The sequence below is a fragment of the Gymnoscopelus microlampas genome (assembly GCF_963454915.1).
Source record: "Gymnoscopelus microlampas genome assembly, chromosome: 14".
Taxonomy (NCBI): Eukaryota; Metazoa; Chordata; class Actinopteri; order Myctophiformes; family Myctophidae; genus Gymnoscopelus; species Gymnoscopelus microlampas.
The window spans coordinates 20,018,058-20,044,393 of NC_139951.1; the positions used below are offsets into that span (position 1 = coordinate 20,018,058).

Genomic DNA, 26,336 nt, shown 5'->3' on the forward strand with positions numbered 1-26,336 from the left:
TGTCCCTCTTGGTGTGCTTGTGCCATGCAAGTCAGCAGGAACAGGACAGGCTGCACCTCCTCGGTACTTATCACTTTTGGGAACATGTGTAGGGTTCAAGAAACCTTGCAGGGGGGCTGGTACGTGCATGGAGGCCCCTCAGCCCGGGCACGAGGGTGTGGCACATTATTGTGCCAATCTGAGATCAGCAGCGCAAGAGTGGGGGTGTCAGGAGCAAAGGGAGACCTGGACTTCCTGGGTTACACTGGCGTAGTCTATAGCCACTCACGCAGGCTAGTGACACCTCACCCATAGACAGAGAGGGAAGACAGAGAAACTCTATCCTTCTGGGATATTGAGTTAAATGTCACTGCTGTACCCTGAGGGAGACACTGACAGGCCGACCCCTGTCACAGCCCCAAAACAAATCTCAGAGGTCAGGCAGGCTGTACAACAGCTGAGAGGCCCAAAGAACCCATGTGGGTGAAAGAGAGAGGTTGGTCAGAGTAGGGGGCACAGAAGAGGAAAATGTATATAAATGGTTAATTCAAAGCTAGAATTGAAATAGATGTTAGCAATCTGTCTAAGCCAAATAAAGTATAAAGTACTTCCTCTTCTAACTGTTTTATGCACATCATGAGTTCAGCACCTTTTTAACGTGGACATTTTGAAGGGGCACAGTCTGTGCCCCTTCAAAATGTCCACGTTAAAAGGTACAGTCTGCACAGATATCTTGCTATATGTATTTGGTGCTCTATAAGTAGGGCACCATGGGCACTACTGGGCTTATGTGAGCTTACTCACTTGTAATCATACTCTGTAATGATTCTCATTCCATCTCAAGTGCCAACAGAATTCAAAGGGATCATATTTTCTGAGACCCTAAATCAAACCGAATATTTACATGAATGCTAGTAAATTTTGTATGTGCTGAATGCAGTTGCACAATTGCTGATCACCTTTGACTAAAACAAAAAATGCTATTGTGGAAATGCTATTCTGTATTTCATGTTCTTGTGCATGCATATTTCCTATTTATTCCTGACAGATATTTTAAATAATTACTTCATGCCTTTGGTAATGTTGCCTTGTTCCGGCTGCAAATAATTCAGAGCTTTATACAAACACACACACATTCACGTATAGTTGTTGGTTACCACTTACGGTTCGTAACCCTGTACGACTGACCATACTGTACGTTTAAGGAACTGAAATGCCTTTCACCAAGAGACCACAGGGTGAGGTCAGCAGGTCACCAGTTGTTGATTAGGTATTCAGGGGCCTGTGCTATAGAAAAACCTCCCTTTTAAGTAACGCACTGTGGAAGTGCCCTTGCTAATCTAAGTCCATTTAAAGAAGTGACAGCACCTGTACTTATATATCTACATATAACATATAACTATGTATTAAAATTTAAAAAACATTGATGAAGTTGCTGAGAAATATTATGGAGGATGTTCAACCCGATCCTTAAGGGAACGTTGTTCAGGCAATGTTGAGTAAAACTGGGTCAAATCTTGATTTTATTCTAACTGGGACATTCCACATGAGGATCACAATGAACACTTGAGTCACAGTTCCATCCTCATATCATTGGTGGAATTCATGGACAGTGGATAATCTTATCAAGAAATTAGATTTTGTTTACCCATGTTCAGTAATGCCATCTGGCCAAATGGCCTTCTACCACCACTTGTGTTATGTTAGCGGTTGCCATTTGAAAATGGCCTTAAAGAGAAATTTAACTTGACGCCTTTTAGTTAGATGAGTCAAAAGAGAAAATACATGATTTTAATTTGTAATTTAATACATTTTAAAATAGCTAGTTAACTGGTTGACTGTTTTAAAGACTGTTAAAGTTAAGTTGGCAGTTTGTCAGTTAACACTTACATGCAATATAAATGCTTCATGTATGACCCCTCAATAGATCATGAACCCTAGAATATTACTTAGCCTGAGCTGCAGCCTCTTGCATTTCAGTACATCTCAGCAAGTTGCTGGCATGGATCTGATGGTATATTTGTAACATGATTTAGTGTGGACTAGATGATTGAATAGGCTCAATGTATATATTAGTCTTAAAACACACAGAGATCGATTATTTTAGGCTCCTCTGACCTTTCTCTTGACCTGAACATTCACAAGGGTGAAGATATGCATGTTTATGCACCGTGCCTGGGGATATTTGTGGCTATACTGGCTTAGCTCAGTACCTCAGTATTGAACATTGCAAATGTAATTAAAGCAATAATTACAGTCGCCATTAATTGATCAATTCTTACACTCCCACAAAGCTGCACTGCATACATCAAATGGCTGTGCCATTATTTGTGCCAATATTGACGCCTCCGTATCTACAATAATGTCATTTCTAGATTTTATATCATATTAAAATCACATTATGTAGTAAATTAACAGAATAGATGCCACCAGTTGTCCTTCTGTTGGAAGGGGTGAGCAATGACCACAGGTGGTTTTTCAGGAACACCTGTTTATTCATTACGCAGAGCACCTTGAGTTCCTGTCCACAGAGGACAGCAGCCCCCCTGTGAGATAAGGGCTGCCTGTTTTACTGCTGTTAAAACAAACACTAAATCATTATCACAGTGCCGCTGAACTCAACTGTATAATCATTATTGACACCAGAGACCATGCTTTGACAATACAGCTGTGTGTGTTAGTTTGTTGTTGCACTTGCCAGTGAGATAAGAATACAACAAATGTTACGTTGCCGCCATTGACAATTCAATGTCACAACTTTGTGACATTAAGATGTCACCAACAAATGATGGTCATTTTTGGTCATTCTCATACTTATTCTAATGCTAAATGTTATACTGAGTAATCAACAAACAACATTGTACAATTTAACTCAAAATAACACCAAAGCTAACTGCAATGTCATTATATGAAGGCTCAGAGTCAGAAGGCAGTAGTCCAATGGCAGTTCAGAGGCCAAGCTGAAATAGATCTTGGTTTAAGCCAAGCATCTAGAGTTTCTTATTGAGACCGCTCCAACGTCTTTCATAATCATTCTAAACTCTCAGAGGGTGACGTGTCCTTTCATTTAAAATCATTCTACGATAAGTGGAGTGAAAGTGTCAGAGCCTTTTTGACTATCAAATACAATGGAAAAAACAATTCCTGGGACTTTTAGACTGTGATTTTTACCATGTTTGCTAAAGACAATTCAAACCAATGATTGGCAAACATACCTATTCATTAATTAATGAGTGGACTAGACAATGCTCCATGTGTCTAAAGCATAAACTCACAAAGAGGCAATTATGATCACAAACTGGCAAAGGAGCTGAACTTTGCTCTTATTTAGCTTTACTTGATCACGTGTCTATCTCGTTCATCACAGTCTAAACAACTAAATCAATGTTACGGATCCACCACAAGAGGCCATTGTACATCACTGGATGGCAGTCTGTGGTGTTGGATCATCTGTCGCACAGCTACTTGCGGCGTGCCATATCTCGCAACTGCCTTCCCTTCCTCAAAAAAGAAAAGAAAAAAAGAAGAAATAAAATTTGATCCCTCTCTATCTGCAGCCAGGGTCTCTCCTCTGTGGTGAGATTGTATGACACGCCGGCTCCCCTCTTGGCATTCTTGTGCCCCCGGCCCCCCGCCAGCAGTCATTCCTCTGCAGTATAGTACACTCACTTCGTTCTTTTATTATTCTCTCATTTCTGTCATCAGCCTGTTCATAAAAGTGTGTCCTCCTTTGACTTCAAATATTTTTATTTAGTTTATTTCAATTAGGTTAGTTGGCGCTTATTTTTATTTGTATTGGCATTGCTTTGCTGATACAAAGCTTCTGAAAAATACATAATGTATTATAGTGCTGTGCACTGCAGAGTGATGATGATGATACAAAAAAGTTAGATTGTGGTAAAATGTTGCATGAAGCCTCCCCAAAACCCATTTGAGCCGTACGTCCTGCTCTTGGCACTCGTGCATGTTGTGTGTCTGTGTACTACACTGGTTTCCCTGGCTGGGTCCGTGTAACCGCACCCCACTAAAGCTTGTACTAAATTAACCTTCTACCACCGTCTCCCTCCTTCATTCTCTCGCTCTTCCTGTCGGTTTCTCTCTCTCTCTGGCTCAGCCCCCTCTTCAGCAGCAACCAGTTGAGCCGTCACTCAATGACCCCCCACTCCCCTTCCCCTTTGGACGATCTTCTGTCCTACTCTCTCACCTTCTCCTTTCTCCTTATTCCACTGACCATGCATGTTCCAAAAACAGATCTCATTTACATGTATGGTATACCCCCCCCCCCCCCCCCACACACACACATGCACACACATACACACACACTCCAGTGCCCCGCACCCCACCCCACCCAGCTCTGCCACTAGTCCCCATCACCTCCTCCCTAGAACCAAGTCCCCCCCCCCGTCCCCCCCGTCCAAGACTGCCATCCTCACACCTCCCTTTTGCTCCACCTCGAGACCCACCCTCCCTGACAGCCCCCCCCCACCCCCCTGTCTCCCATGCTGGTATTTGGGGGGCGTGTGTCCGTGGGTTGTCCACCAATCATGTGCCCCTCTGGAGTATAAAACCCTGAAAATCTATGAGATAATTCGCTCTTTCTGTCAGTCAAGTCTCTCCAGTGTTTGGAGGGTGCCCCAAATTCTGGCAACGGTGGACCAAAGGTGAAAAGCTGCAGTTAACCGCGAAGAAGCTAAAGAGCACGGATAGACGCGGTTAGAAGCCCGCTCCCTTTCTTTCTCCAAGGATGGAGAACGCACACACCAAGCCCGCGCCAGAATGCCTGACATACTTTGGGGTGAACCAAGAAACCGGCCTCTCCATTGACCAGTTCAAGAAGAACCTCGCCAAGTATGGACCCAACGGTAAGAGCATGGGCATCGGGGATGGGCATTAGGGATGGGCTGCGAAACATACTCAACGAAGGCTTACACAGAGATGTAGTAATGAGCTCAAAATGTTTGCATTCTTGTATAGAGCTGGATGATGTTTGATGGGATGACTAATGTGTAACATTGCCTGACTCCAGCAGTCAATGACATACAGTAGGGTGTTTTCAGAGGAACTATAGCAGAGAGGGTTGAGGGTCTTGCATTGGCTGCTTTTAGAGGGGAGTTGCAACAGCTGGTAGAAATGTGGAGACATTGAGAAGCAGAGACTTTGCGGGCTTTGAAGAGCTATTTAAAGATAAGCAAAGAAGATGACTGGCGAGTGAGAGAGACAGGTGATGGCTCAAGAAGCTTCCTGGGTGATATATGGGGCGGGTGTTAACAGGAGAGTTGGATAATTTTAGGCCGGGTGAAAAGGGGGAGGTCCTTAGATATCTTCTGGCTAAAGTTTCTGCCATGTGAATGCTAATCAATAATGGTATGGGTAATTAGATACCAAAGGCTATTCACCCGTGCTGCTATAGAACCAAAGCTATTATTCGTTTTTTTTTCCTCTTAAACTGTGAGAGCTGTTTGTGTTCACTGTGCAGTTTATCCTCATCATCATGAACATACTCATGAAGCATATTACAATATCTTATGTTGTTGAAAAGATAAAGGTATCAGTCCTTTCAATGTTTAGTATTTAAGAAAGTGGCACGCTACTTCAAATGGATCTCTTCGTTCAGCTTTGTCAGGCAGAGCATCAAAGGCCTTGTAAATTGTAACTTACAATCACTAGGAGTTTAAGAAATACATTTCATTAGCTTTTTATACACGCTCCTTGTTAATTAACTCCAAGACATTAAGAAATTGTAAAATATATACCATGCTTTACCATTGTACCATTGTGGTACATGGAGGACATTATACTCAATGGTGTCAGAAACATTTCAATAGACAAAATCTTGTGCTACCCAACTCAAATACAAATTGAAAATATTTGTTATTGATTTTTAATAACCATCCCTTTTCTCTGTTTCTCTCTCTTTTTTCTTCCCTCTGTTCTCAACACCAGAGTTGCCCGCTGAGGAGGGTAAGTGTTTATCCCCCCCCCCACACACACACACACACACACACACACACACACACACACACACACACACACACACACACACACACACACACACACACACACACACACACACACACACACACACACACACACACACACACACAACTAAAAATCAAATAAAACATACACCCAATTATTTGTATTGGATCATTTCAATTTTAAGAAGTGAAGGCTATTGTCTCAGGGTACCACCTTTACAAATCCTTGATCAGCACAAGGGATGGGTCATCATCACTGCTCTAAATTGGCCTCTGTCCACAACCAATAAATCTACTTAGGGAGGTGATCAAAACAAGCATGCACTATTTTAATTGAGAAATGTCTGGCACTGTATTGTGCAATTGTGCAATGCCTTGCTCTAGTCTAGCACAATTCTATTTGTTATCGGACAACAGCTATTCAAATGTATTCTCTCCTTCAAGACTAATAAGTAAAAATGTACTCTTTTTCATTTGGGCATCATCGGAGACAAAGTTCAAACACCAAACAAATACCCAATATACTCTTCCTTTCAAATGTTTGGTGTACACATTGGTATTTTGTCATTTATTTACTAAATGGCATCTTTATTTCCTTTCTCTTCTTCTCACCCAGGTAAGAGCGTGTGGGAGCTGATCGTTGAGCAGTTTGAGGACTTGCTGGTCAGGATTCTGTTGCTGGCTGCTTGCATCTCTTTTGTGAGTATTTCATTTTCTTTATATGTCATGGCTGTATTTTGTACATTTTATTACAGGTTATTGCTGTCACTGTATTTTTAGATACAAGTAACAGTTACAGTAGGTGTAGTAGTCAGAAAGAGTAAGAAATCCCTTGCAATTCACCAGAGGTGTTCATCTCGTGCAGTAACAGTCCCCTCGACAGGAACTTTGTCATTGTAGTGACATTTGCATTTCACAAATGTCAGTAAAGTTTTTTTCTCTTCTTCTCAGCTTTCACAAATGTCTTACTGCCAGCTATAACTATACCATACCATACCAGAACAAGCTCTTCAGAGTGAATAATCCCCTTTGACCCCTGAGTCTTATGTAGCATCCTGATACAGATTATATTGCAGTTCACATTTTTAGAACACACGTGTCCAGCTAACATGCAGGCATTGCTGTAGTTGATCATTGCCATCTTGTCACTTTGTAAGACAACTTCTTATCCCCTTCTAAAGTCCCCCCACCCCTCTGTATTTTTGACGGGTTGGCTTGGGTGGGGAGGGGTGTACATTTAGAGGGCTAGTAGGAGGTGTATTAATTCCTGCCCCTTACTTTCCACCCTGTTGGTCAGCTGTCATTATGGCCTTAGAAGGCGAATATATTGAGGGGCAAGTGAGAGATGAGGGTCAGGGAAGTATAGGGGGGCTGAGGGGTAAGGGTTTATTTTAAGAAAGACTCAAGCCAGGGAGAGAAACTGAATCCTTCGGGAAAGGTCAGGACTGAAGCAAGGAACGAGCGGCTTCCACAGAAAGTGGTAGATAAGATTGAAGTGGATAGGAGCAAGGAGTTATGGGACATATGGAGATCAAATTAAAACAGATTATGTAATCATATTATGACATAGGGTAACGCTATAGGATCATTAATCAGAACTGCTGATGAGAGATCGACACTGGACAAGAGCATTCAAAAACATGAGAACCATGCATAACTGTACAAACATGATGTACAAACACAAATGCATGCATAAATACATACTGTACAACAAAAAAATAATGTACTACCACTACTATTATTATTATTATTATTTTACAGCTAAGCTCAAACTAATCAAAATTTAATATTTTCAGCCCCTTCATTGTTTATCTTTCCCCCCCCCCATTAATTAACAACTGTCTTGATTTACCACAAACTGACGTGAAGAAAAAACAGGAAGCACTACTACCTTTTCATGCTCTTCTCTTACCTGGCAAACTCAACAATCATTGAAAAAAGAAAAAGAAAATTACACTCCAGATGAGATTATAATAACCCAGGGAGAACTCCCATGATGACACACTGTAAAAGCTGACACCATTTCAACAGCTGTGACAAATATCTTACATACAGAGACATGATTCATGCTGGACGCTGTGTTCCTTTTCAGCATTTTGTGATGTCCAAGGTTGTAGGCTATTTTAGAAGCCAAATGCTATAGGCACTAACTGGCTATTTGCCTCTCTGTTCCCAGGTGCTGGCTTGGTTTGAGGAAGGTGAGGAGACTGTCACCGCCTTCGTGGAGCCCTTGGTCATTCTTCTCATCCTCATCGCCAATGCTGTTGTCGGTGTATGGCAGGTTAGTGAAAATGTTGAGCTCCTGTCTGCTGTGATGACAGACGTTGGGGGGGGTTAGGGTTACCATTCATTCGACTTGGTGAGGTTTAGACATTTTGTTTGGAGATTTGCTCAACCTCCATTGAGCAAATCTGTTTTTCATAGAGATAGGAAGAAAACAATTATCTAAATTTGATAGCTGTTTTTTTTTTAAATGGACCATTGTAAAGGGACCTTACAAAGTTTTGTAACATGTATATGTTCACTTTTTTGCTTGTCCTGGGATGAGGTCTTATTTTGCCTGCAGGCTGTCAATGACTCAGGCTATGTATGCAATGACCTGCTACATGCATCCTTCGAAGAACTTGGCACGGCCATCAGGCTTTAGTCAGCAAGGGAACATTCCCTTCCTCATCGAAAGATGATGTGCTCTGCAGTCCGTGCCAAATTGTTTCAGATTACAGCATCCTCTGTTGAGAATTAGCCAAATTCAGTCACCCATTCTTCACTGTCTTTACAATTTAATTGATAATAAATCTGTCTTTGGCAACTGTTCAAAATGTATTCACTGAATCACTGTACGTATCAGATCATATTGGATCCTTCCAAGTTTTAGATGTGAACTCAGTATTTATACAAATAATGTAAGTTCTGTCTGTTAAGAAATGTTTACATCTAGTGATCTAAATCAATGGTTCTCAAAGTACGGTTCGGGGACCCACATGGGTCCTTGAAGAGGCTCCAGCTGGTCCCCAGATAAATGTGTTCGCATCACAGTCAGTTTAACAACTTTAGCCCCATTTATGCTTTGGCTATTCAACAAGCCAATCTACAAGCTCACACCGCATCACGATGTGGCGCGTTGTGAGCTTGTATATTTTTACTATTAAAAAAAATAATAGTAATCTAGAAGAATTATGAAAAATTTGGAATGATTATAATAATAATATCACTTTTACACAAATCTTCTCAAAATATTTTCAGATGGGGGTCCACGGCCTATTACGTATCACTTTGGGGATCCTTGACATGAAAATGTTTGAGAACCACTGATCTAAATACTGTATGGTTGTACTTTTTACAGGAGCGTAACGCTGAGGACGCCATTGAGGCTCTGAAGGAGTATGAGCCTGAGCTGGGCAAGGTTTACCGTGCTGACAGAAAGAGCGTGCAGATGATCAAGGCCAGAGAAATTGTCCCTGGAGACATTGTGGAGGTGTCTGGTATGTTGCTTGTGTTTTCCCTTTAACGTCATCACCATGCATTAGGGTACCGTTTTAGAAACCCTATCAAAACCTCACTATTTGTGTAATTACAGCGTAATTATTTACATGGCCGGAGGGAGAGAAACTGGAGACCTTTTCTCTCCCTTTCGCAATGGGATATTCTTCTTGAGGTGTAATCCAACTCCACAATCTGTGCTGTCAAGGACAGGCAAATGATATCCCTATTAATAGCGAAAGATTCCTACGGGTCAAATGCTGTTTTGCTGTCGGTCGGAGTCTATATAGTGTCAGTGAAGTCTGAGGAAGAAACACAGACGCTTTAAAATAAACACACAACTGATAAATTCCCTAGAAAATTGGGATGTGTGTTATTTGACAGGCGAGCTTCCTGTCTTTATAAGGCAACGAGAGGGCGGGAGGGACCGGGGATTGGGCGAGCACTGCTGTGAAAACATGCTGAGTGAAGGAAAACAAAATCATGGTTATAAATACTCCCACTGGCACCTGCCCCCCTCACACCCGCCCCCCCCTCAATCCCAATGTACACCTGTTGCTCATGGGCTATTCATTTCAGTGCAATCCCCCCTCCTCCCTCTCGCTCTTTCTCTCTCTGCTCTCTCTCTCTGTGCCATATGGTTCATTCTGATTGGATGCTGCTATATGCCATTTGAGATTGTTCTTAACTTCGGAATTTGAGGATCAAAGGAAGTTAGCTCATGCAGTCTTATAACACAGGGAAACCTTTGATAAACATTATTCTCACCTGGTATTTTGCAAATGATGTGGAATTTACAGTGGAGCTATTGCAACATTGATGACAAGGAGGCATAATAGATTTAGGTTAATGCAGCTAAATTCCTTCTCACTGCATTAACCCTCATAAATACATTGTGTGCTGTTTTTATGTGTCTGTTCAATATCATGGGATAACATAACTCTCATAACTGACATGAACTAGGCTTGATTAAGAGCACCTCTCTGTGTCTGTCTGTGTCAACAGTTGGTGACAAAGTCCCCGCTGACATCAGACTTGTTTCCATCAAGTCCACCACCCTGCGTGTTGACCAGTCCATCCTTACTGGTAAGATTTACAAGTCTACTGTATTATGAGGAGGGAAGATGGATTGAATGTGGATACTTTAGTGAGAGGCTGTCGGTGATAGAATTACATATTCCTTGCAGCAATGTTTGTGTAGCGCATAAGGTAGTAAACCTCACATTGTTTTTCTACATGCATGACTTTGTAGTTTCTATTCCCACCCTGTTTCTAATCAATTTGATGCTGCTACCCTCAGGTGAGTCTGTCAGTGTGATCAAGCACACTGATGCAGTCCCCGACCCCAGGGCTGTCAACCAGGACAAGAAGAACATGCTTTTCTCTGTAAGTGTCTTGTGACTCCTATTTTATATTTTTATTATTTAATAGTAGTGGTTCTTCATAAAAAAATATTCTCCTCCAATCTTCATTTCACTTTATTTCGACATTCTCTTTTTTTCATGTCCACGATTGTCTTTTCACCTTCCTGTTCATGTCTCCTCAGGGTACCAACATCGCCTCTGGCAAGGCCATTGGTGTGGCTGTGGCTACCGGTGTTTCCACTGAGATTGGTAAAATCCGTGACCAGATGTGCGCCACTGAGCAGGAGAAGACCCCTCTGCAGGCTAAGCTGGACGAGTTCGGCGAGCAGCTGTCCAAGGTCATCACTCTTATCTGCATCGCTGTCTGGGCTATCAACATCGGCCACTTCAACGACCCCGTCCATGGAGGATCCTGGATCCGTGGTGCCGTCTACTACTTCAAGATCGCCGTTGCCCTGGCTGTGGCCGCCATCCCTGAGGGTGAGAAAAATACTTTCAACCAAACAATGAGATGATGGTTAGCATCAGAGGTGGACAGAACGTTTTCAGACAGTAACGCGTCTGTGTCCTCGATTGTCTGTTGCTCTGCTTGTTCATTATCACACTCACAGTTTGCAACAATCTGTCACAGGTCTGCCCGCTGTCATCACCACCTGTCTGGCTCTGGGCACCCGCCGTATGGCCAAGAAGAACGCCATTGTCAGAAGCCTGCCCTCCGTGGAGACCCTGGGCTGCACCTCCGTCATCTGCTCCGACAAGACCGGCACCCTCACTACCAACCAGATGTGTGTGACCAAGGTGGGTGTCTTTAGATCAAAGGAAAATTATACCAAGAATGGAGATGGAGCGCAGTGCCCTGTCAGGGAAAAGGAGAAATTAAGTGGTGGTTGATGATGCCAAGACAAGAAGACCATACAGTGACCAACAACAGGAAGTGAAATAAATGAAGTTGTATCTACCGTTGTCAATATGTAGCAAAAAGTCAAAACATACCGTACATCCATACTCTCCATACTTTTGATTAGTTTGTTCCTGTACTGATGTAATGATCCATACCTATCATACCCTGAAAGCTAACAGATCTCTTTGATTCTTGCACACAGATGTTCATTATCAAGAATGTTGATGGTGACCACTGTGACCTTGATGCCTTTGACATCTCTGGCTCCAAGTACACTCCCGAGGGCGAAGTGTAAGTCTGATTTCCATGACAAATGTATAGTTAAATCAATACTGAGACTTTTATCTTCCAAGTCCAACACTGAGGTGAAGTTACACTTGATCTCTGTCTTTCAATTAATTCCTTTGTTGTTACATTCCCCACATTTCAGTTCCCAGGGAGGTTCCAAGACCAACTGCAGCTCATACGACAGCCTTGTTGAGTTGGCTACCATCTGCGCCCTGTGCAATGACTCCTCTCTCGACTACAATGAGGTAGAATTTATGTTTTGAACCTGGAATTTGAAGTAGGACACTGGTACTGTAGGCCTCTCTCTCAAGCCGTCAACCCTTTCTAATCATCACCTCTATTTCACCAGACCAAGAAGATCTATGAGAAGGTTGGTGAGGCTACTGAGACCGCCCTGAGCTGCCTGGTTGAGAAGATGAACGTGTTCAACTCCAACGTCAAGAACTTGAACAAGATTGAGAGGGCCAATGCCTGCTGTTCAGTGAGTGTCTTGTGCCCACTGCCACATAGTTGATGAAATCATCCTCATCTTCATCACCAACCGTCTCAAAATCACTCTTCCCTTCACTCTTTTTTTAATATAACTCTTTTACCTCTTTCAACAGGTGATCAAGCAGCTGATGCAGAAGAAGTTCACCCTGGAGTTCTCCCGTGACAGGAAGTCCATGTCCGCTTACTGCGTTCCCTCTAAGGGTGATGGCGGTGCCAAGATGTTCGTGAAGGTCAGTTCCGTCTTTCCATCTCTTCCCATCAGAATACAATTGCTCATAATACCCGTGCTTTTGTGGTGATGAATATGTCATCATCCACTGTCAACGAACAATATGAAAACCGTTCATTTCTTCAACAGGGTGCCCCCGAGGGTGTGATTGATAGGTGCGCCTACGTCCGCGTTGGCACAACCCGCGTTCCCCTGACCGGTATTGTTAAGGAGAAAATCCTGAGTGTGATCAAGGAGTGGGGTACTGGCCGTGACACCCTGCGTTGTCTGGCCCTGGCCACCCGTGACACCCCCCTGAAGGTTGAGGAGATGGTCCTTGAGGACTCCACTAAGTTTGCTGACTATGAGGTAAGAACCACACACATTCTGGCTTTGCTGTTGAACGTTGAAGGGCATAGTAGCTAAATATATAACTCGATAAGCCTGTACTTACCTCCTTTCCTCCCTTCTTCCCCCAGACTGACCTGACCTTTGTTGGCTGCGTTGGCATGCTGGATCCCCCTCGTAAGGAGGTCACTCCAGCCATTGAGCTGTGCAGAGCCGCTGGAATCCGTGTCATCATGATCACTGGTTTGTATACTACTTTCTGTACCGTTTGCAATGACAGTTTATAGCCAGATGTTTATGCAGCTAGAGGTGCCTGGCTAATGTGTAATATCAAGCAGTTGTGTGATTCTTGTTTGGTTTGGCTGTACCCGCTAACCTGCAGACTCTTCCTACTCCAGGTGACAACAAGGGAACCGCCATCGCTATCTGCCGTCGTATTGGCATCTTCAAAGAGGATGAGGATGTTGAGGGTAAGGCCTACACCGGACGTGAGTTTGACGATCTGCCCAGCGACGAGCAGGGCCCAGCTGTGCAAAGAGCTTGCTGCTTCGCCCGTGTGGAGCCAGCCCACAAGTCCAAGATTGTTGAGTTCCTGCAGGGTTACGATGAGATTACTGCCATGGTGAGGAGATCTCAGCAGAAACATGCATCTTCTCTAACATGATCTGCAGGTGTGTACCATTAGAGAAGTCCATGCTGACTGTGTGCCTCCTCTGTCCCTAAATCCAGACCGGTGATGGTGTGAACGATGCCCCCGCCCTGAAGAAGGCCGAGATTGGTATCGCTATGGGCTCTGGCACCGCCGTTGCCAAGTCTGCCTCTGAGATGGTCTTGGCTGACGACAACTTCTCTTCCATTGTGTCTGCCGTTGAGGAGGGCAGAGCTATCTACAACAACATGAAGCAGTTCATCCGCTACCTCATTTCCTCCAACGTTGGTGAGGTCGTCTGGTGAGTGGCCACTGATCTAGTCATCTGATTTTGTTGTGTCTTCTTCCTCTTCCTGTATGCTCCTTTCCCCTTTTCTTCGCAGTCTTTTTGTTCATGTTCATGGCTTTGTCCACTGTGCAATTGTTCCCACGTGTCCTTACCTTCCACCCTTCCTCCCACCCTCTCAGTATCTTCCTGACTGCTGCCCTGGGTCTGCCAGAGGCTCTGATCCCCGTCCAGCTGCTGTGGGTCAACCTGGTGACTGACGGTCTGCCCGCCACCGCCCTGGGCTTCAACCCCCCCGACCTGGACATCATGGGCAAGCCCCCACGTCACGCCAAGGAGCCCCTGATCTCCGGCTGGTTGTTCTTCAGATACATGGCTATTGGTGGTAAGTAGTCAACTTCTTCCGGTGTTTCATGTAGTAGAATGATATCAGAGTGCGAACATGATAAAAGGACAGACTCACCTATAGCAACTGTGACATCCTTTGACAGGATACGTCGGTGCTGCCACTGTTGGTGCTGCTGCCTATTGGTTCATGTATGATGCTGAGGGTCCCGGTGTCTCCTACTACCAGCTGGTACGTATCCCTCACAGACACACACTTGTGACTCTCTAAAAGCACACAGAAATTCAAGCACATAACGCGTGATGCCAGCACAGGGTGACCAAGTCTCTCTTTCTCTCTCACTTTCGCTACAGTCCCACTTCATGCAGTGCCATGATGCCAATGAGGACTTCACTGGTGTTGAGTGCGAGATCTTTGAGCATGAAGCTCCCATGACCATGGCCCTGTCTGTGCTGGTCACCATTGAGATGTGCAACGCTCTCAACAGGTACAGTACGGTTCATCTCTGAGTACACAATAAAATGAGTTTAAAATGATTTAACTTTATGTTACTTTTACATCAACATATACCGTTAAAAAACAAAGCAAAAAAACAAGCCAAGCAATTCAATTAGCAATTTTGAAATTCATGACTTAGGGGAAGATTCTTCTATTCGTGTAAAAGCCATCACGTTGCCTTTGATATCAGTTTCAACCTCCATCTCTTCTCTCCAGCTTGTCTGAGAACCAGTCTCTGGTCCGCATGCCCCCATGGGTCAACTTCTGGCTGCTTGCTGCCATGTCCCTCTCCTTCTCCCTTCACTTCATGATCATCTATGTGGATCCCCTGCCCGTAAGTCTGCACCAGGATTCATCACTCCCTACAGTCCACTTTAACCACTTAAGCGGAATTTGTGAAATATGTTGCTTATTATGACATGCCCAAAATAATAACATGGTTAAAGGGCTCTGGGGACATTCTTGTTTCATTCACAATGTTTTTTTTTTCCAAAGAAATTATCTTGATGATCAGAAAAACAAAAGAATCTCATTTGACTGATGGCTGATTCAGGGGGGAACCCTATGTAGTACATTATGATAGACATACTGTAGACTACATATACACTGTCATAAATGTACTCTCTGAGAATGTTACTCAGATGTTACAGAGATCCATCAAACTCATTCCTTGTCTTGATACCCACATGATATGTATGATATGCGATGATTCTTTTTTTTTTCTCGCAATTGAGACACATTTTTAAAAAAAAATAAAGGGGGGATTTCTGTGGTTTTGACTAGCATTTCTATTGTGATATACTGTAATACTGACCACTCTTTCCCTTCCATTAGATGGTCTTCCATCTGACTCACTTGAACGTTGATCAGTGGCTGGTCGTCCTGCAGCTTTCCATCCCCGTCATCCTTATTGATGAAGTCCTGAAGTTCTTCGCCCGTAACTACGTTGAGAGTACGTATCCTCACATTGATAATAGCTGTAAATACCTCAACTTGAAGAGAGTAAGAACAGTCAGACACTAAATCAAAGGCGTACTTTGTGTCATCCGATGATGGTTCCTGCTACCGTTGAGTTTCCACAGACAGCTTTTCAAGATTCTCTAGACTCTTTCATGTTAATCTAATTTCCCACATACGTTATTAATTGTTCATTAATAATTTAACTAAGTGTAATTGAAATTAATCTATCAATCAATTAATGAATTAATTATATGAATGTATTACTAATTCAATCAATATAATCCATTATCATCTTTTCTCATTGAAATAATTCTATCCATCTACCTCCCTATCTACTTTCATTGATGTCTATCTTTTTTCTCTATCTCTTTTTTCTGTTCTCTCATTCTTTCCTCATGTAACTCTGAAACCCTCCATTCATCATTAACTCGTCATTAACTCACTTACCCCCTTTCTATTCCATTCCAGAATAAATAAACAATCAACTTTCCATCATTAGCCTGTAACTAAAGCAAGGTATTCTACAAGCTGGCCTTCCAGCAACATGTCTTGTTATCTTTGTGTATTGTTAGTGTATTTCTTTGTGTGTGCTTTTGGAGCGAGCGTGTCAGGGCCTAATTTATAATTTGTCGTGCGACATAGTATAAATTACACTTCATACATTGTGTTGTCCAGTGTAGTAAAGCGTTTGTTGACAAAACTTGGTACTCAGTCCTCCGCCTTTTGCCGAGCTGAATTACAAATGAATTGGATGGATAGAAAAAAACAAAAAACATTTAAATTCTTTGCTCTTGTTTTTAAAAACAATAATAATCAAGCCAAAGGGCTGTTTTACACACCGTGCTGCATCCTCTGCGGGACTTTTAGTTTTTTTGTCATGTTCTGAGCTCCCCGTGTCTTGTCATCGTCATTGTTATACGTTTTTCGTATCAGTGAAGGTACCTCAACTGTGTTGTTGTTTGTATTCTACAGTAGGAGCGTGTAAACAGTGAGCAACGTCCTTTCTGGTACCGCTAGTATGAACATGTGTCATATCGCCTGTATCCCACAGCAACCTTGTATCTCCAATGATGCCCTTGTTTGAGGGCAAAACTAAATTCCTGAACATTTCATTATTTTTTGGGAGATCTGAGGTTTCTGCAGGAGACTGTCACCATGTTTATACTCATTAGATGCAGTCCAAAGTGCAGTTGGCTTAGAGGTTTTCAATGTCACATTGTAGGTATAGCCAGTTTACTTCAGCTGAGTGCACTTTTGACTGTATATTTCGGCAATATAGTTTGTAGATAGTTGTAGATAGATTATATTAGTGTAGATAGTTTGTTCTACACTAACATAATCCTAATTGTATGTACTTTTTTTATCAGTCAATAATTGGATGATTTAAAGAAAACAATATCACTTGAATGCAATATTAATTATATTTTAGTGTATTGTAACAATTTTAAGAGTATAATTTCCCACTCTCATTGTGTCTTTTTGGTTTTCTTTTTCCAGCTTCAAATGTTTAAATAGACATGTAGAAGAGTCGACAAAGGAGGAAGATCACAACCAATGAGGAGGGAGCTCTAGAGAGCCAACCCGAAGAAGAGAGGACAAAACACCGGAAAACCTTTAAAAAACAATACAAAATACATCAAAAAAATCTACATAAAAATAACCTCTATGTAAAGAAAGATGTATTGAAATGGAGGTACTTGTCCCTGCCAATTACATAGTAAAGTATTTAAGATTTTATTCTAAGAAATAAAGTATGTATTAAAAGTGATTTTTTTGTTAAACTTGGATTTTCTCAGCTTGTCTGTTTGATTTTCCATCTCATTTACTCTTGTTCTTGTCTATGTTTCTCATGTCTTGTGAACACTGGCTGCCTTCACTGAGCACTGTATAGTGTGGGGGTGTAGGGTTGCAAAATGACTTCATATGGACAGAAAAAGGCACATGCTTCCCAGCTGCCAGTGCTCTCCATAAGCTCTGTCAGTCGAGACTGTTGGAAGTCCCATGACATAAATGGGCATGCCCGCACACTCAGAACACTTTTGGTCTTATAGATATATCGTTTACGTGACAAGTTGCAATAAAGTGATTACAAATGAATATATTGTATTGTGTAGCACATTTTTGTTGAGCAATACAAGCAACATTGATGTTCTCCTGTATGTTTACTACACTAGTTAGATAGATAGATGGATAGATAGAAACATAGATAGATACCGGTACATAGATAGATACATAGATATGCACAAATAAGGCACAGTGACTATTGTGTTGTATATTTGGGTTAGTGAGCTCAATACTGGAGTTCACTGTTGAATCTCTGATCTCTAAGACGATATCTGACAACTGCAAAGTGCTGTTCAGTACAAAATGGGTCTTTTGTTTGCAGCACTGCCTGCATCGATTTGGAAAACAGGAAGTCCACTTTAGATCTGGGTTCTGAATGGTATGTCGGTTCCCTTCATTTGCTTTGCATAATCTTCGTCAAACATCTTTGATTGTTCGGGGGTGAAGTGATTGGCCCAATCACCTACCTCACCTGAATATGAAGCGAGAAAAAGAATAATTAGAAAAAACAGAAGACTCAGTAGAATCTTTTCTACATGAGTAGCCTAAATGTCTGAGAATAGTTACAAGTAATAGTATTGTTTTCCTCCGTTCTCCTTAGCAAGCAGACCCAGTTGGTCTAGAAAGTAACTGCTAGGGGGCACCATTGGATTGAGTAAACTTTAGCATGTGCAAACCAGTAGACAGAATGTCGGGCATTCCATTACACAGCTTTAAAAATGATGAGTGATGATGGCTGATTTAAGCAGTATGGATGTGCATGCACTATGTCCCTGACTTAAACAGCCACACCGTCGAATTGATGCACACAGGATAAATCAGCCGTACCCATACATTTGATTCCCTTTTTCCTAAGGGCAAGCAATGTACTGTTTTGGATTGCTTGTGGACAAGGTCGAGACCGACAGGATAATCAGAGATGAACTGACCCAGAGATGAACTGACCTTTTCTCATGAAAGGAGAGATAGAGTGGTCAAACACAGGCCCTGCGATAAACGAGTAGTTTGCCATAGGGTTCTCTTTCATGACCTTGAACGATGTGAGTTCCACAATGCGGTTGATGACATCATCAGAGAGGGACATGTCAAGGTAGTGCATGATGCGTTCCACTTCACGTCGTGGGTTCTGGGGAGACAAAGGTTTTGAGTGTGTGTGTGTGGAACATAGAGAGAGAGAGGGAGGTAGACAGAGAAAGACAATGTGGAACGTTCTTACCTCCTTCATGTCCTCATAGAAAAGATACAGGATGCTCTTCTTCTCTCTCTCCTCCCAGTAACCCTTCACATGGTCATACCAGGAGCCCCATGCCACTGTTGGAAACAGCAGTCAGTCCAGTCTTTATCATCGAACCTTAATATTAATCCCAGCAAAGTGTTTCTCCCGGTTGTGTCTATTCATCATGCATTTAATACAGACATGCTGTTGATACGGACTGAATTTTCTTTGTACCAAAAATTAGCATACAAAAAGAATATGCTTCCTGAAATGTTCAGAAACACCAAGCTATATTGTGGCAAGAGTTATACGGTATAATTGAATAGCACTAGAAATCCAAGTTGTACATTTACAGTCAACAAGTACACAGTCACACCCGATGACAATACTACAAACTCTGGTCCATTTGGTTACATTTGTACTCTCTCAGAGTTAAATTAACACTGAGCATTGAGTTGTAGTATACAGACAAAACTCACCAGCATTAGGGCTGGTGCTTCGTGGTAACTTCCTAGCAATGTACCTTTAGCCTACATATAGTAATACTTATGCACCAATAACCTACAATATGCTTACATTCTCCTCCCATGAACTTGTGGATGTAGCCATCCCAGGGCCCTGGCTCTGGCTGTGTCTGATTCATACGGTCAAAGTGATAGTAGCTCACCATGTTGTCCTTAGCGTTGCGCGCCACATAGATCACCTTAGGGTGCCAGAGGAAGGAAGAGTCAGAGGAGGGATTCACAAGGATAATGATACAGGGATTGGGTGAAATTTGGAGCTACAACTATAGATGATTTTCTTAGCGATTATTGTATCAATTATTTTATATATATCAACAAATCGATTAACCACCTAAAAAATATTTTATATTTAGTCACACAAAGGTGACTAAGCAGTAATGACCACATTTCTTAAACCCCAGGTCTTACCTTGCATTTGTTTTCCCAAAATCCAGTTGGCACCAGTTGGAATGGCAGATGAGTCTTGATGACTCTTGGTGGATCCATTTTCTTCAGAAGGTCAATACCTGAAACATGCAGTTTATTTAGTCCAGTCAATCTACTTTACGTAAAAAGTGGTAGGAGATATTGCAATAGAGAACCCAGAGAGAAACCTAAATTTATATTTATTTGAACGTGTTTGTCACCCACCCAAACAAATTGCGCTTTAATGCTTTGCAAGCTTGTAGAGCTGCTATTTGTTGGTGTGCAACGCCCGTAGTGAAACCTATGGTCTGAATATTAAAGTTTTGGCCGATCAAATAGTGAAATGAAACCCCCTGGAACCCCCTCAAGGCTGGACCCCACTTGGGACCAAACTATGTGTTTGTTAATAGCCTGTTTGTCCAACTGTGCTCTAACTGCATGGCTAACTACGCTTTATAAGAATATTTCACAGTATGTTTCAGGGCAGAGATTGATAATTTGATTCAGTGCAGTCAGTGACTCCTATACAGTATATAGTATGGAAGTGTTTCGAAGCTTTGTTTAACAGAATTGCAAAACAAAGTTTTAGCATCATATAGACCTATACATGTTCTGACAGGGTCACTGACAGACATAAATTGCTTTAGCATTATTGAGACCTAACCACATGTTCTATTTGCATTGACACACCCCTAGAATACTATTAGTACACTTGGAGTTGGAGTACTAGATTGTGTGCGTGTGCGTGTGCGTGTGCGTGTGCGTAATCTAGCCTCTTAATGATCTCCTGGGATGGTAACAGTACCTGCATCTCTACTGGTTTCTGAAATAGCCCCGGGGCATTCAAGAGACCTGGGACAGGTACATAAACAAGCAAGACATGGTCCCACCCCCCATTGAGCATACTTAGATTTCCACCTTAATAAGGCAGATTAAGTCTCTGTGTGCTCATGTCTCAAGAGATAGGGAGAGAAAGAGAGAGTGACAGACAGACAGACAGACAGACAGACAGACTGACAGACTGACAGACAGACAGACAGACAGACAGACAGACAGACAGACAGACAGACAGACAGACAGACAGACAGACAGACAGACGGAGGGATAGAGAAAGAGAGACAGAGCTCTTCAGGCAGTCTGTCTATCTCACATTCTGCAGGGGTCGGCAAGTAAGTTTGGCATCAGGCAATGTTTTTCTAAGCCATTCGATGACAGGACAGAACATAATCAATGGCTTGTGACATACGCTTAAATAATAAGAACTATATTGCTATAAAAGTTAATAAATAAAGATTTGTATAACTGCATAGTGCATACTGATAGAGCTGCATGTGTAATCAAGCTTGCTGATAGAAATGCTTGTGTAATCAATTTCTGCAGGCCACATCCTTGAATGTGGCACTTAGAGGACATTTCGTTGATTAAAAAGTGAAACAGAACATTGTACCTGGAGGCAGACTCCTTTTCGAACAGAGACCAAAATTCTTTCATGGAACAGGAGCGTTTTCATTGTTGTATGTTTCTTGCGTGCATGTGAGACGGTTTTTCATTTCTTTAAAATAAATTTAAAATGGTGCATTTATATGGAGCCTTTTATCCAGTGTGGTTTACAATGTGCATTATTCCTTCACCCATTCACACTCCGATGGCAGAAGAAACCAAGCAAGGCACCAACCTGCTCGTCAGGAGTCAGGAGTAGTTATAGGGGTTCAGTGTCTTGCTCAAGGACACTTTGACGCAAAGCCATGCAGGAGAAGCTGGGGACCAAACCGGGAACCTTCCAATTCCCAAGTGGCTGCTCTACCTCAGTCCTGAGTCAGTGCCACCCATGTGGTGTCCGTGTCGGGAGGTGGATGATGAGAACAATTCAACACAAATACTAACTCTGTGCTGTATATAATCAAAAGATATGGGTGTTATGGCTGTAGTGGTGTGAGTATGTTCTTGTCTGTTCTCTCCTTTCCCCAGGTACTGCTCTGTTGTGTTTGTCCTTGTGTCAAGGCATCCAAGTTTACTATTTCCTAATCTCTATTTAGATTGATGGTATATTTCAACTTTCAGAAATCAGAATATACGTGTTTGGCGGTTTAGGTATTGCTTTTTTCCCTGTTTCATTGTTGAGGGCCGTCCACACCAAGCACTATAACACAACACTAGACAAGCTGCCATGTTTCTACTCTTGGGGGCCAATATGCATACAGCTTACAGTAATAGTTTACCTGTGTTGCCCAAATGAACGTACAGCAAAATCTGTTAATACTTCTGAAAAGCTCAGAAGCAATACCAATAGTTCCACAGCAACAACATTGGTTGTGTATTAGGCTACAACCGGTATATTTGTAGGCAACAGCGTGTGCGTGTGCGCGTGTGCCTGTGCGTGTGCGTGTGTATATACATAGTCTCCAAATGCCCCAGACATTTTAGGAATCTAAAAATGGGAAATATAGAAGGGAATGCATACCTGAGGGGATGGGTGGAGGAGAGAAGATTTCCAGGAAGGGAATCCTGACAATTGTTGGAGCCCTTCTGCAAATCTCGGCATCTCCATTGTGCTGGAGCAGGTCTACTATCTCCTGGGTCCATGTGGTTCCTTGGCCACGATCAAAGACAGGTAAAAATACAGAATGTAATCAGCTGCATAATATTCATATTATTCTATTCTTCTAAGGCTCTAGTGTATGCCAGTCTACAGGTATAGAGAAAGCTACCTGCTTTGGGATAGGTGGCGATGAGGAGATCCGAGGGATGAGGTTGAAAAGCCCAGATGGAGTCCCAGTTGTTGGCAATGTGGTTCATAAGAGGTATACCCCTGATGGGGATAAGTGGGAAACGATGGATGGCACCCCGGGCCTTCTCAATGGCATCGGCAAAGCATATCTCCTCCTCCTCCGACATGACGACAGATGACAACAAAGTTGTCAGGGCAGGCACAGAAAGTTGTCAGCGGCAACTGACTGCCGCTATAGACCACACAGCTAGACCTTGAGATGGTTGGGGGTAGATGCAATTGAGGACAACAGGATTCTTTCGAGGCACATTCCCAGATGCTCTTGTCTCGGCTGATTCTGTTTTGGTCCTGTGTCAAATATGCACAGCCGGTCGCTCGCTTAAGCCGTGAATTTGAACCTCCTGCAAAAATGTTTCTGCTTGATTTCATTCCAAAGTACACCGGATAGGTTTACACATCACATTGCACTCCCTGTGTAATCATCCACTTTATATTATGTTCCCACAGGTGGCCTTTGTCAAACAGCAGCAAGTCTTTTAGTTTTGTCTTTGTGTGAACTCTTCTTGGTTCTTCCTGGTCCTCAGCATTACATTTTCTTTTCCCTTTCCAAATTTAACATCCCCTTTTCTAGGAAAAGGGTTTCTCTCTAATTTCTTCCCAAACCCCTCCCTCTTGAAGATTGATTTGAAGCTTAAGTGCTTCAGTCACAGATCTCCTCTTTCTCACTTCTATCGTCACTGTCTGTGTCTGAATGGTTCACATGACCGTCTACGCTGGCAGTTCCACAGACAGACCTGCTATAGTAAAGTGCCCTTATGTAACTAGCCCAGTTACGTCTGAACTTCACTCTTGCTCCCAACAATAATATACTGCATATTATTCCTGATTCTGAAATTCTAGGAAAGGACAAGGGAGGGCCTTAAATCACTGCATTCCGCACGAACCAACCACCATGGCAATGACATTTTTAGGGAGGAGCATGCTACTCTCATATACACAGAGTTCATGAGTTAGGTTGAGCATTAACTTTGACAGGTTTAACCAGATGAACAGGGAAGTAATTAATGAATATAGAGGAAATTGCTCGTGGCCACAACAAAGCGCTTGATTTCTTGCCAATATGTCAGTTTCCTTACAAGTGGTGTGGTGTGACTACTCATTTTCTTACAGAATACTGAGAGACAGAACAGTAGACCCCCTCCTGCACTATCTAACCTTTGGACCCTTGGTTAAAGTGATCTAGTCATGAGCCAGTCACTGCCCTTTTCCTGAAAAGGTCTCCTCTCTGGATACAACTTGCAGTGCTGAAATACTTTATTTCCCAAGATTCATAACAGTTTAATGGTCACAAGTTCAATCAGACCTTGCACACTGCTGCCCGCTTCTTTAATAAGCTGTGTGTGTTAAATAGTGGGACCTAACATCTCTATTGGCTTAGTTTAAAGTTTAAAGTTAGTTTAAAGTAGCTAATTTGTTTAGTTTGCGAAGTGAGCACTGAGAGTGTCAATGATTGGGGGCTGGGGTTGGATGGGGGGTAGGAGGAGAGAATAGCTTGGAGTAGCTCATTAAAAGAAATTAACATGAAGTAGTTCAAATTCAAAGTTTGTGAGTTCATTTTAACTTGTGTGAACTTAACATTTGAACTTGCACAAGACAACATTGTCGGCCATGAACTTGACTAGGTCAGGCCCATCCATTTTCTCCAGAATTCCGACCACAGACCACATGCAGATTGTTGTGTCACTGTGGGTGAGAGAAACTCTGCTCAGAGCTACAATCACTGTGATCAGACAGCGCTCTCCATACTACTTTGAGTACTCAGAAAAGCGCTATATATATTATTATACCTGCCAGCTGCTGGGTGTGAGACTCAATGGTAGATTGTATTTCCTTCAATATGGCAAAGCAGCTTTCAATGGTTGTTTTAATAGTTCTGGTCAGTTTAACAATTAACCACTGAAACCCTATAGCCTACTTATGAACGAAAGAGGATTTCTTAAGAAGTACTGCTTGCCAAAAAAGGTGTGAAATGCAGACTTGCAAAGAAAATAATTCCAAGGCACTCAGTCTCAAGTAAAAAAAAATAAGAATTTATTTAGAGCAAGGCAAATGAGTATGACCAACACGTTTTGACCTAGAAGGTCTCCATCAGGGTCTTTTTGAATTACCCTATATACTTAGTTGGCCCGGAGTCCCCCAGGGCTCTATACTAGGTCCTGTCCTGTTTTCACTTTACATTAAATATCTTTGCCGAAAATAGTTTGCCCAAGTTCGGCGGTAGGTTGATGACATGACAATCTAGTAGTGTAGTTGTTTTGCACGCTGACCACACTTTTTTTTCCTTTTTTTCCATTTTTTTTTTATTGGATTTTTCAGAACATGAAAACAGACATACACAAAAAAGAAAAGACTAGCACATTAATAACAAAGAAACCGAACATACAAAACATACAAATACAAATACAAACATATAAGGGGAGGAAACTGTCTCTCTACTTGGTCACTTATTGATTACTATGCATACGTATAATCCATACTCTTGGCCACATTTTCAAAAACTGGACAACAAAATGTCCATTAATGGGACAAATCCAACGCGCACCTTATTCAATATGGTCAATCAAAGAAAATAAAGGAAATTCAATTAAATTAACTGAATTCAAATAAAATCTGGTCTTAATGTAGAGACATGAGTAAGCCATTTAAACCAGTTGTCCATGAAGACTTCAGTCTGACCTCTAAAGCTGAATGTAATTCTCTCCATAACAAATATATTATAGATTAAATCAATCCACTCATTTATAGTTGGTATAACGTTTGACCACACTTTTTAAAGGTTTTTGTCAGGTCTGGTCAGCCATGGTGGTCCAGGGCACAACTATAAGCCTTCATCCAGAGTTGATAACATCTAGAATGAGAATACTGACTGCAAATTGAAAATATAGGCGTTGGTTAGTCAGTGTAACAAAGACCTGACTTCAATAGGACATCATATTTGGGCCAAAATTGGGGGACATTCAGACAGGGACATACATACAGTAGGCCTATAGACCAACTCTGATTTTTTTATTATTTGTTTTATAATTATTGTATTCGTGAGCTATTCCTAAACTTGACAACATACATTGTTTTATATAGGCGTACAGTCTTCCTGCTTATGAATTTGTTGCTTTGTTGTGTTGTCTTTTAGACACTTTTATAATAACATAAAATGCATGCATATTAATATGTTATTACTGTGAGTTAACAAAAAATAGTGGCTGGATCACACCCATCTTTCATAAGCATCAACAAAAATGATATGGACAGCAATAGCTTTGAATTGATGAAATCAGGTGTGATGAACAAATGGTTCCATTTCCATGCTTTGAGTGTTATGTTTTCGCTGTCAACTTTCCTCTTGAGACTTTTGGATGAAAATCTTCTCTCACATTTAAAATCAAACCAAAGCTGTGTTTCACATGCCTTAAATGGTGTTGTTTCTCTCCGTTCTATGAGAGACCTAAGAGACCTTGAACCATGAAATAGCGCTTTTTCGAAAAGGAGTATGACTCTCTGTCTCCAGACAAAATGTTCTTTTGAAACTTTTTGATGAACTAGATATCCTCTAAGTCTAAGTGAA

The 26,336-nt window shown here is 42.0% G+C and overlaps 2 protein-coding genes across 2 annotated transcripts; one reads left to right on the plus strand and one right to left on the minus strand.

Moving 5' to 3' along the window:
- The first annotated feature begins 4,556 nt into the window (after window positions 1-4,556).
- LOC311059499 (sarcoplasmic/endoplasmic reticulum calcium ATPase 1-like) lies at window positions 4,557-17,562 on the plus strand. The gene is made up of 23 exons (XM_084077498.1): window positions 4,557-4,841; window positions 5,923-5,940; window positions 6,574-6,656; window positions 8,134-8,238; window positions 9,301-9,439; window positions 10,443-10,523; window positions 10,738-10,823; window positions 10,984-11,281; window positions 11,433-11,599; window positions 11,905-11,993; window positions 12,133-12,235; window positions 12,340-12,471; window positions 12,596-12,712; window positions 12,841-13,059; window positions 13,170-13,281; window positions 13,437-13,660; window positions 13,768-13,988; window positions 14,156-14,358; window positions 14,465-14,550; window positions 14,673-14,806; window positions 15,034-15,151; window positions 15,652-15,769; window positions 17,275-17,562. The coding sequence occupies exons 1-23, from the start codon at window positions 4,724-4,726 to the stop codon at window positions 17,286-17,288; spliced, it is 2,985 nt and encodes a 994-aa protein (XP_083933624.1). The 5' UTR covers window positions 4,557-4,723; the 3' UTR covers window positions 17,289-17,562.
- Window positions 17,563-17,857: 295 nt separating this feature from the next.
- Window positions 17,858-23,416, minus strand: sult1st6 (sulfotransferase family 1, cytosolic sulfotransferase 6). The gene is given in 8 exon segments (XM_084077499.1): window positions 17,858-18,208; window positions 18,210-18,313; window positions 18,787-18,967; window positions 19,058-19,152; window positions 19,634-19,760; window positions 19,990-20,087; window positions 22,448-22,576; window positions 22,695-23,416. Coding segments are annotated over 8 exon segments (1,062 nt in total). The 5' UTR covers window positions 22,882-23,416; the 3' UTR covers window positions 17,858-18,067.
- Between the last annotated feature and the right edge of the window lie 2,920 nt (window positions 23,417-26,336).